Raw genomic sequence first — 12,430 nt, 5'->3', positions numbered from 1 at the left:
ATACTCCATCAACCAGGCATATCAACCAGGTACTTACATAAGTTGAAAGGAACCACTATCCACCATATATTCTATCCTCATTGCAAAAACTGAGGAGTAGTAAAGTTAACATAATGCAAAAAATCTAATAAAATGTAATTTTTGAGATCTGTTCCTAAACTGCAGTCACAAGGATTTAAAATTAATCTTGTCACAGTTGGGGAGATGGCGGGACAGTTTTCTCTTGAGATGAGGTGCCGACAGATCATAAGAAACATCACTGGACAAAAAAAAATCTTCCAGCTATATGTGCACAACATTTCAGCTCCAATGAACAGTAGATATATAGATAGAAATAATATAAAATAAGGCAGAGTCAACCCTCACTTATAGTGGACTGATGTAAGGAGCACAGAAATATCTAACAGAAAACAATATTCACACTAGCTTTCAAGCTCTTGCTCTTTTTTCTAGAGTTCAAAGTTAGTGTGAATATTACTTTCTGTTGTGTGTTTCTATGCTCCACACTTTAATTCACTAAAGGTGAATGGTTGCCTTTTTCTTATTTTACATATTTTTCCATCCAGGTTATTTTGAATAATGGTTCAATGCAACTCTCCATGCTACTCTATCCTGTGTAAGGTGCTCCATCTCTAAGTAACTACTGCAATCCACACCCTTCTGAATTCACTTCCTGTATTCATCTCTTTGTCTCCCTCTATGATTTTTACCCCCACACTCCCTTCCAGTACTAAATTGGTAATCCAGTGATGTCTCTGAATGTGTTCTATCAATCAATCCCTTCTTTTAGGGAAAGTGTGCCACAATTTTCTGCCCTATTCTATTTAGTAGCTGATCATTAGTAGTTATACCATCCACCCATCTAACCTTCAGCATTCTTCTGTAGCACCATATTTCAAAAGCTTCTATTTTCTTCTTGTTTAAAGTGTTTATCATCCATATTTCATTTCCATACATGGCTACACTCCAGACAAATAACCTCAGGAAAGGCTTACACAGAAATAAATTAACTTTTCTGGCCTGCTGTGATGGGAAAGAGAGAATGAGTTATGTTCACATGTTTCCTTTTTGCAAGATGGGCTATTAAATTGTTCACATGTTCAGGCCACTTTGTTCTCCGGATATATATCCCAAAATATTTTTCTCTGAGGACTCTCAAAATGACAAATGACCAGATATGCTATGTCATCTGCAAATGCAATGAAACTGATATTGTTCCATGCGTAGACATCAGTGTTACCATCAGCAAAGTATTTTGTTACATTAATGTGTGGATTGTGGACCGTGGAAGTAATTCTGAATAATACCTGCAGTAAGTAGCTTATATGTGCATACAATGCACAACATTATGTCAATGAATGCAATGAAATCAGTCATATTTTTGTTATCACAAATCTCAAATCACTTTTTGGAGCAATGAATTGATCTTTTTTATACAATTCTCTCTGGCATTCTACAGGGGTCATATAACAAACATAAGTGAATTTATAGGATCAGAAGTGATGCAGGATGGGGTAATCTGCTGATGGCTTTTGATGGTTGCACTCTAATACTGATATGGAATAATTCTGCAATGCCGAAGATACTTGGACAAGTGGTATTCATCAACATCACCTTCATATTAACAAACCAGCACACAGGTAATATTGCTGGCCTCAGTCTCCCTCCATTCACACTGCCAACTTTTGTGAACACTTTCGTCTGTATTATTTGTGTTAGACACTATCACTACTTTGTGCCCAGGCGAGATTATGTGGTCAATATGTGACAACCTGTACGGGAATCAATATCATGAAATATAATGCTGGTTATAATCTTATGAAAATTAATGCAAATAAAAATATGAGGAATGAAAATACTGAACAGTTTCAGTGCTTTATCATGAAGTAAGACACACTATTCATAATAAGTGTTCTTTTGAATACCCTAGTTACCTGCACTCCAAAACATGGCTCTTGAGATGCAGTAGTGCTGCTTGAAGTGCAACACAAAATAGTATCCACAGACAACTCAAAATAACATTAGCCAAAAGATTTAAGAATTTATCGAGAGACTTAGATGCTGGACAAAGATAGGCAGCTGAGAAAGAATAGGATTGGGATGATAAGTGAAATACAGGGCTATTACAAATGATTGAAGCAATTTCATAAATTCACTGTAGCTCCATTCATTGACATATGGTCACGACACACTACAGATACGTAGAAAAACTCATAAAGTTTTGTTCGGCTGAAGCCGCACTTCAGGTTTCTGCCGTCAGAGCGCTTGAGAGCGCAGTGAGACAAAATGGCGACAGGAGCCGAGAAAGCGTATGTCGTGCTTGAAATGCACTCACATCAGTCAGTCATAACAGTGCAAAGACACTTCAGGACGAAGTACAACAAAGAGCCACCAATTGCTAACTCCATTCGGCGATGGTATGCGCAGTTTAAAGCTTCTGGATGCCTCTGTAAGGGGAAATCAACGGGTCGGCCTGCAGTGAGCGAAGAAACGGTTGAACGCGTGCGGGCAAGTTTCACGCGTAGCCCGCGGAAAATTGGCTCATGCCACAACTGGAGACCGACAGCGCCGACTTCATCTTTCAACAGGATGGTGCTCCACCGAACTTCCATCATGATGTTCGGCATTTCTTAAACAGGAGATTGGAAAACCGATGGATCGGTCGTGGTGGAGATCATGATCAGCAATTCATGTCATGGCCTCCACGCTCTCCCGACTTAACCCCATGCGATTTCTTTCTGTGGGGTTATGTGAAAGATTCAGTGTTTAAACCTCCTCTACCAAGAAACGTGCCAGAACTGCGAGCTCGCATCAACGATGCTTTCGAACTCATTGATGTGGACATGCTGCGCCGAGTGTGGGAGGAACTTGATTATCGGCTTGATGTCTGCCGAATCACTAAAGGGGCACATATCGAACATTTGTGAATGCCTAAAAAAACTTTTTGAGTTTTTGTATGTGTGTGCAAAGCATTGTGAAAATATCTCAAATAATAAAGTTATTGTAGAGCTGTCAAATCGCTTCAATCATTTGTAATAACCCAGTATTGTCTTGAGCACATGATTATCTCACGTGTTTCCCTCTGGAGAGTAGTACTGTACTGTACTGTCCTCATTACCAAGCACACATTCCATTCCATGCTCTTGCACAATTTTCAAACAATAAACAAAAATAAACACTATGATCAAGATTAATACCTATTACACCCCTGCTGATTGCTTAATTTCTACATTTCATTTCTAGGAATCTAATGTTACTCTCTCAATTTTAGTACAATAACAACCTTGATTTAAAAAAATAGTCAGGCATAAATGATCTACTTAAGCTCCCCATTTTATGTATCATTAAAGAACATTAAACTGCTTAACAGGGCTGTTTTACATGAAATGAGAAATTCTCTTTGTCATTTCTTAACTTACCTTTAGGTCCACCAGATTAGCATTTAGAACATTTTGGTTGCTCTACTGCTGCTACAAAATTTTCACTCTGAATCAGTATGCCCTTTTCCCCATTATCTCTCATAATTCATTTCAGCTTTTGGCATAATATTTAGCTTGACAATCAAATTAAATTGTGGAAAAAGTGACTGCACTCTTTATTTTGTATTCAATGCAAAATAGAAATTTTAAAAGAATAAAACGACTTCACATTATCATGCAGAGAACTTCTAATTTATAAAACTTCACCATTACATGTGGCAGTCATGTTCTAGCCTTAGTGAACTTGTGGGTTTTTAGGCTATTAATCAATGCTAAATGTGCAGCATGTATTAAATGAATACAGAAGTTCCCAATGAACCATCACCTCGTACACAAAGGGTAAACAATCTATGAAAGCCTTTCAATAGTGAGATTAAACAGGTTGATTAGAAATCCATCCACCAGGGATTAGCTACATGCTGAGTCCTTTAGGAAGATCAATGCTTCTTACCACTTAAATTCATAAGTGAATTTGATTTCCTTCCCCTAAAGTTTCCCTGATAAGTAGGGTATTTCTGTCGACCTCTAACTTGACCTGGTTCCGAAACATCTGGAAATATTATATTTCAGCATAGCTTAATATTACATAAAGAACAATTATTATAAATTGTTAAGACAAAGTGTTGCTTACTCTGAATAATCTAAGAGTCATAGCACAAAATTTTCAATAGTGAATATCTGCACTGCTTGCAACACAAATTGTACAGTATAAAAGCACTGGAAATAAGCTCTCTACTTATATGATTATAAAACAATGGCTTTAATGCCTGTCTTTGTTGATATTTCTGTACCTTAAATTTTAAATAGTACTACACTTCAATGAGTCACGATGTCAACACACCAGAAAGTGCTATTGGCAGAACATTTTTTAAACTCTGAGAAAGGTTAGAACAGTGTGCTAGTCCACAGCTACAACCCAGGGCAAGATCTTTAGTAAGATCATCACATCCCGGTCTGGCACACAGTTTTAATCTTTCAGGCTGTTTCGCCACAATGCACACAATGCTGTACAGAGAAGAGTTCAGCCTCTCAAAATATTTTATTGTACCTTACATTACTACAGAGTCTTTAAAAAAAGCACATGACTATGTGAAATATTTTGCTGCTTGTTTTATAAATGTAACATCCATAAAGTATAGTATCAAAGTTTTCTTTTGTTTTAAATCAGGCTTACACATATCGCAATTTTTGAATAAAATAAACTTTGTGCCATTCCTGGTGTGTGAATGGTTTTAAATTCCAATGATTCATAGATAAAACTCATGTAAATGTGGCTCTCTGAACCATCTGCACAATGTTTCACCAATGTGCATGTTCTGAAAACTACTTTGTCCTTAGTGAGATTTTACAGGAAGTCTTCTTAGAACTGGCAGGGAGTTTTCATTTAATCATCATGATGTTAACTAGTGAATAAATTTACCAACAAACATTTTCAAACACGTTTCATTTTCAAACAGAGTTGCTATAAGCTGCATTAGGTGTTAGGTAAGGGGTTGTTAGGCTTGAAACTAACTCACAATTTGTCAGAAAACAAAACATGGCTTAATTTAGTGTCTTATGCCAAATATTTTTAGCATTATGGTATTTATTTTTAATGACACACAATTCATCAACATGACCACAATTCAAGCATTGCTGGAAGTTTCAGTATTTCATTTGGTGTTTGTCAGATTCCTGGTGCATAATATCCTAATGCACCTTTTCTAGATACCTGGAACAAGATCATTTTGTAGCAATTCTAGACTATTTTTCTCATAATGTTGGTTGGTTGGTTGGTTGGTTGATATTGGCGGAGGCAAGAGGTGAGAGGGAACCAAACAGTGACATTGTTGGTCCTATGGTCCAAGGTAGTGGCCACTAAGGGAGTAACACCACCAACAGCACCAAAAACAAAGAGGCAGAAAGAATGCTGGGCATCAGGAATAATAAAGAACAGGAGGGGCAGGGGTGAGAGCAGGTGGTGCCCCAGAGGTGCTAAGCAACAGGGTGCCGGCAGTGCTGCCAACCCATGTTGATACCCACATGATGCCACACCATGATCGCAATACTACAGGGACATCAATAGGTGAAGACAAAATAAGAAAAAGGGGGAACAAAACAGCACAAAAGACCAGGCAAAATTTGGGCAAAAGGGGAGAGAAACCCTGGCTGGTATGTAAGCAAGGCCAGAGGCCTCCCAAACCAATGCCAACATTAACCAAGAGACTTCAATTCTGGAAGGAAATTCAATCACTTAGATGAGGAAAACCGAGGAGGGGTGTAACCATGCATGTGTTGTCCACTAACACTCACAACAAGGAAAGTTGGAGGGTGTATCACAATAAGTATCACAGTGAGGGAGTCCTGCAACTACAAAGAGGGAGGGGGGCTCATTACAGAGTAAAAAAAAAAAAAAAAAAACATTGATCAACCTGGTATACCTGATACAAAGCCGGCATAGGATGGTAGATTCCCCACCACCAGGACAGATGGAAAGAAGAACTCCACATGGCGGGAGTCCCTTTAATTGCAGGAAGTTATAGCCTGAAGGTCATTCATCGAGTCGGCACTTAACAATACTCTGGTGAGGGAGGGCAGTTTAATAAGGCAAAGGTCCTGGTAAATGACTATCAGTTCCACAATAAATATCTCACACATGACAGGCAAGATGAGAGTTCCATGCCAACACACATCCCATGTGATCGGCACATTTACAGCCATTGGTGTAAAAAACAATAACACCCTGACACTCCCATAAAAGCAGGTGGACCAAACAACACACCAGAGCAGAGGAGGCTTTTGAACTCCAGGAGATATCCATTCGAATCTGGGCCCAAGGAACCAAGGGATGTGTTAGGGAGACAATGTAGGGAACCACACACAGACGGAAGATGACCACTGCAGCGTAGAGAAGCAAGATGGAGCACAATGGATAAACCCGTCAGAAGGTGGACAGCAGGCAGGTGACGTCCTGGAGCCGTAGAAAGAATAGAATATGAGGAGTGAGCAGGGAAAGATTGGATATTGATGGCATTAGAAACCAAGAGCTGGGACCACTGAACTGAAGGGTAAGGGGGATCCCAGCATCAAGAAGGAAACTATCGACATGGTTAGTGCAAAAGGCACTAGCGGTCATATGGCCAAACCGATACCATAATGGTGGACAAACTGCGGCCCAATAAAGGTGGAGAAGAGTAACGATTCGTGTCCTAAGAGATGTCAGCAAGAATGTGAAGGACATTTGAGTTTACAGAAACAGTCAATCTTCAGAAGGCAAATATGGGGCAACCAAGTAGCCTTGTTGTCAAAAAGAAGGCCCAAGAAATGGAACTGGGGGCTCTTGGTCAGATGTAAGGAGTCTAGGCATAGCTCCGGATCAGGATGGACCATAGCACAGCAACAGGACTAACACCTGTGATTTAAGGGAAGACAGTTGAAAACAATGGGAGAAAAGTCCATACAGAAGTGCACTAGGTGGCACCTTGAAGCTGCTGCTCTGTAGAGGCCTCTGAGTGGAAGCTCGCAACAATGCAGAAACCATCCAAATACACAGTAGGGGTGACGAACTGTCTAACAGAGGCCATGAGTCCATTAATGGCAATGCAGTAAAGGACACTTAATGAACAATCCTGTGAAACACCATTCTCCTCGGTCTGCAGACAGCTAGAGCTGTGCTGACCTGAACTCTGAATGACGGATAGGACAGGAACTGGCAAATAAAACTCAGGAGGGCCCCCAAAGACCCCACTCATGGAGTGTAAGAAAGATGTGGTACAGTCAAGCTATGTTGTAGACCTTATGAAGACTGAAGAAAACTGTGACAAGATGATAGTGGAACTGAGAAAAGGCCTGCTGAACTATGATTTCTAATGAAATCAGATGATCAATCCGAGACAATCCCTCCGAAAGCTGCACTAGTAAGGAGACCAAAGGTCCCACGGTTTGAGGAGCCAACAGAGCCAATGAGCCACCATCCATTGAAATAACTTGCAGGGGACATTTGTCAGACTGATCAGCCAGTATCAAACTTTCATTCTGCAGCAGATTGTGTGCTTGTTATGAAACTTCCTGGCAGATTAAAACTGTGTGCCGGACTGAGAATTGAACTCTAGACCTTTGCCCTGCACAGGCAAGTGCTCTACCATCTGATCAGCCGGTAACTACCAAGGGACAACAGATCCTTATCGAGCTTAAGGACATGAACCACAATACTGTCCCTACAATGAGAGAGGAAAATACTTTGGAGCCAAATACTGTTATATTACCGCAGGAAATATGGTTGTCATGGAGGATTGAGGTGTTGAAACAATAGGTTATGGACATAATTGGGGCCAGGAGATGAACTATGGGAGGAGGAGAAGGCCAGAAGTTCTCACTCAGCAAAAGGTTCATTGTAGGATTCCACCTGACAAGGAGTAAAATGTAAGCGAAAAGCTTTGGGCCTACTGTTTCCAGAGGAGGAAGGCAATCAGATAGGATGCTAACACTGATGCCGTCACAAAATGAGTCACAAGGTATTCCACAAGAACCAATGGGTCCATACAAATGTCACCCAGGCAGGCAAGGCCTGGGATGGAAGATGGCTGTTGGCAACCTCGGAGGGTGTAAAGCATAGCCCACATCCATGATGAAGAGAGAGGAGGAGAACCTAGTGAGGGGGCGAAGCATTCCCAACACACCTAACTGCTCTGTTTCATTAAGTATACGGATTTGGCATGAAGGCATTTACGGGTAATCAGACCGGCAGTACACGGACAGAAATGAGAGAATCTACATCTACAGTTATACTCTACAAACCACCGTTAGGTGCTTGGCAAATGGTACGTCCCATTGTACCAGTTATTAGGGTTTCTTTTACTCCATTCATGTATGGAGCAAGGAAAAAATGATTATTTGAATGCCTCTGTGTGGGCAGTAATTATTCTAATCTTATCTTCATGATCCCTATGCGATTTGAAGCCTGTTCCTGAAACTTTGTTAAGAGACTTTCTTGGAATAGTTTATGTCTATCTTCAAGAGTCTTCCAGTTCAGTTTCTTTAGTATCTGTGCGACACTCTCCCACGGATTAAACAAACCTGCGACCATACGTGCTGCCCTTCTACGAATACAATCAATATCCGCTGTTAGTCCTATTTGGTATGGGTCCCACACACTTAACCAATACTCTACAACTGGTCACACAAGTAATTTGTAAGCAATCTCCTTTGTAGATTGACTGCACTTCCCCAGTATTCTACCAATGAACTGAAGTCTACCACCTGCTTTACCCACCACTAAACCTATGTGATCATTCCACTTCATGTCCTACAAAGTGTTACACCCACATATTTGTATGAGTTGGCCAATTCCAATAGTGACTCACTGATATTACTGTCACAGAATACTACATTTTTTCCATTTTGTGAAGTGCAAGACTTTACATTTCTGAACATTTATAGCAAGTCACCAGTGTCTGGAATCACTTTGAAATCTTATCACAATCTGATTGAATATTTATGTAGCTTCTTTCAGATAGCACCTCATTACAGATAAATGCATCATCTGCAAAAAGCCTGATGTTACTATTAATATTGTCTGCATGGATCATTAATATACAATATGAACAGTAATGGTCCCGACAAACTTCCCTTGGGCACACCTGAAGTAACGTCTACATCCAACGATGGACTCTCCATCCAAAGTAACATACTGCATCCTCCCTACCAGAAAGTACTCAATCCAGTCTCAAATTTCACATGATACCCCATATGATCACACTTTTGACAATAGCCACAGTATGGTACCAGAGTCAAATGCTCTTCGAAAATCAAGAAATACTGCATCTACCAGATTGCCTTGATCCACAGCTTTCAGTGTGTGTCATGCGAGGGAAGTACGAGTTGGGTTTCACATGATAGATGTTTTCGAAATGCATGCTGGTTGGCATTGAGGAGGCCGTTCTGTTCAAGATACACCATTATGTTTGAGGACAGAATGCGTTCCAAAATTCTACAACAAATTGGTGTCAAGGATATTGGATGTTAGTTTTGTGGATCACTTCTACTATATTTCTTGTATACAGGTGCAACCTGTGCCTTTTTGTAAGAACTTGGCATGATTTTTTGTTCAAGGGATCTCCAACAGACTACAAGAGGGGCTAACTCAGCCGCAAATTCAGTATAGAATCTAACAGTGCTTCCATCAGGTGCTGGTGCTTTGTTCAGTTTTAACTATTTCAGCTGTTTCTCAACACCACTGACATTAATACTTATTTTATTCATCTTTTCAGTGGTATGAGGATTAAATTGTGGCAATTCTCCTGAGTTTCCTTTGTAAAGGAACATTTGAAAGTGAAGTTAAGCCTTTCAGCTTTTGTTTTGCTACCCTCAATTTCAGTTCCTGTCTCATTCACTACAGACTGGACGCTAACTTTGATGCCACCAACAGCCTGTATATGCAACCAGGATTTCTTTGGGTTCTGTGAAAGATCACTTTACAATATTCTGTTTCAGTAGTCATTGAAAGCTTCATGCACTGCTCTCTTGGCACCCAAATGTGTTTCATTCAGCATATCTCTGTCTATAGCCCTAGACTTTGTTTTACACCTATTATGCAGTAGCCTCTATTTCTTTAGAAGTTTTTTTTTACTGTGACTGTATACCATGGGGGTTCCCTCCCGTCATGACCTGTTCTGGGTACATGTCTATCCAGTGCATGGTCAATATTCTTTTAAACTTGAGCCAGAGTTCCTCTACATGCTCCTTACCCTGTGCTGACAGTTTCAAGTTCCTGATTGAGACGTGACACTACTTTTTCTTTTCTTTTCTTTTTTTTTTAAATCTAGTTTACTAAATGGATGTATCTTTCTGCTAGTTTTAGCTGTCCTTTGTACTTTGGTTATCATTGTTGCCACAGCTGTGTCATGGTCACCGATACCAGTTTCGATGTGGATATCCATAAAGAGGTCAGGTCTATTTGTTGCCATTTGATCCAATATATTCCCATCATGAGTGGAGTTCCTAACTATATGATCTAGGTAGTTTTCAGACAAGGCATTTAGTCAAGTTTCACAGGTTGTCTTACCATACCCACCACTTACAAAACTGTAATTTTCCCAATTAATTATTGGATGATTAAAGTTTCAACCGATGATTATAGTATGATAGGGGAACTTACATACAAGTGAACTGAGGTTTTCACTGGGAGTTTTCAGTTAATTCACGAGATGAGTATGGTGGGGGATAGAAGGATCGCATCATCATTTTAAGTCCATCTCCGATACTGAGTCTTGCCCAAACAATCTCTCATGCAGCTTCAATTTCTACCTCCTTGGATTTCAGTTTCTTGTCTACTGCGTCAAATACCCCACCTCCATTTCCCTTTTGCCTCTTATTTCGATATACCTTAAATTTTCCCCAAAACTAAATCAAAGGGGAGTGGTCACTAGTGGCAACTGGTGTAATGTAGGGAGAAGGGGAGGGGGAATGGAGCAAAAGATCGATGGCAGGGAAAGTGGCATAAGCTGCACTAGGATGGATAGGGTAATCATCATTAAGAAGGCACAGGTTGTGGTCTGCAAGAAAATGGTCTATGAAGAGACCCTGACCAGATAATAAAGTACTCTGCCACAAAAGAGTGATTGGCATTGAAATCCCCAAGGAGGAGGAAGGGTGGGGAAAGGGTGGGGAAAGGATGGTGGAAGTTGCAGTACGATGACAGAGCTGAGAGCAGAAGGCAGAGGTTGCCTGTCAGGAGGGAGGTAGATATCGAAAACTGTTACTGCTAAGCCAAAGTGGACCCAGATGGTAACCACTTCGAATGTGCTATGAAGGGCAATCCATGTACTAGCAAAGTCTGTACGGACCAAATGCAAGCGCCACTAGAAGCTGTCATATGACTAAATCAGTTCTGACAAAGCAGACACAAAAGAGAGTCAGTGAGTGCACGTCAGTAAACACACTGAAGAATAGGAGGAAATAAGGTATTACAACTCCAGAAAGTGACAGTAGAACCCTTTACAATTCTGATGAATAAGCACAGAACAGGGATCGAAATGGGAGGCAAATGGACCGAAGCCAGTCACATTTGCTGGGTCACCATTCATCAATGACAAGGATGGGGGGATGACACATCCATAAACAAATTGTCAAACCTACTGTGTGTGTGTGTGTGTGTGTGTGTGTGTGTGTGTGTGTGTGTGTCGCCACAGAAAGGCGTCACTGGAGAGTGTACCATCACCGGCAGACTCCAAAGAAGAGGGACTCTACTCTTTCCCTGGCTTGGTATGGAGAGTGGCACAGAGAGAGGAGGGTGTGGAAACCACAGGGGAAGGGGAGAAGAGGGGAGGTGAGGCTGGGATAAGAAGGGCAGAGGATGGGAGAATGATGTAACAGAGGCAAAGTTAGAGGTCATGAACACAGGGTGAAGACTGTCATATATCTGATTAGCCTCAGTGTAAGATAAACGATCAAAGTACTGATGCTTCTGGATCTTCTTCTCCTTCTTGTATGCTGGGTTATCTGGTGAGCATGGAGAGTGACAGCCGTGACAAACATATACAGGTGGCAGAACACAGGGGCTCCTCTCATGGAGTGGGCATCCAGATTCACTGCACAGAGGATCCGCTGTACAGTGAGAAGATGTGACCTAAATGCAAACACCAGAAACACCTCGTGGGTGCAAGACGTACAGCTTTGCATCACATTACAGTGATAAACCATAGGGATCTCCCTCAAATGTCAAAATAAAGGTACCGGTATTGATGTGATTCTCCTTAAGGCCTTTCTGAACACGCTAAACAAAATAAACACCCCGCCGTTTCAGATTTGTGCTTAGTACCTCACCAGTTAGGAGGATAAGGTCCCTATGAAAAATGATGTCTTGAACCATATTCAAATATTGGTGGTGACTAATGGGCACTGGGATGTCAACAAGATGGCCCCAAGCACGAAGTGCCGCAGACTGGGTGGCAGTAATAGTTTTGATCAACAGC

At 40.9% G+C, this 12,430-nt stretch overlaps 1 protein-coding gene across 3 annotated transcripts in view; it reads right to left on the bottom strand.

Annotated features, from left to right (window-relative positions):
• The window catches only part of LOC126162039 (patronin), a 445,213-nt gene that overhangs the window by 46,939 nt on the left and 385,844 nt on the right, over positions 1-12,430 (bottom strand). For all 3 annotated transcript variants that reach the window (XM_049918266.1, XM_049918267.1, XM_049918268.1), the window contains one exon: positions 3,931-4,029. In XM_049918266.1, coding sequence (XP_049774223.1) covers positions 3,931-4,029 — 99 coding nt within the window. The remainder of the gene's footprint in view (positions 1-3,930; positions 4,030-12,430) is intronic.

This window comes from Schistocerca cancellata, chromosome 2 (assembly GCF_023864275.1).
Source record: "Schistocerca cancellata isolate TAMUIC-IGC-003103 chromosome 2, iqSchCanc2.1, whole genome shotgun sequence".
Lineage (NCBI taxonomy): Eukaryota > Metazoa > Arthropoda > Insecta > Orthoptera > Acrididae > Schistocerca > Schistocerca cancellata.
The sequence above is the reverse complement of the archived record's forward strand: the minus strand, read 5'-3'. Positions and strand labels throughout refer to the sequence as shown.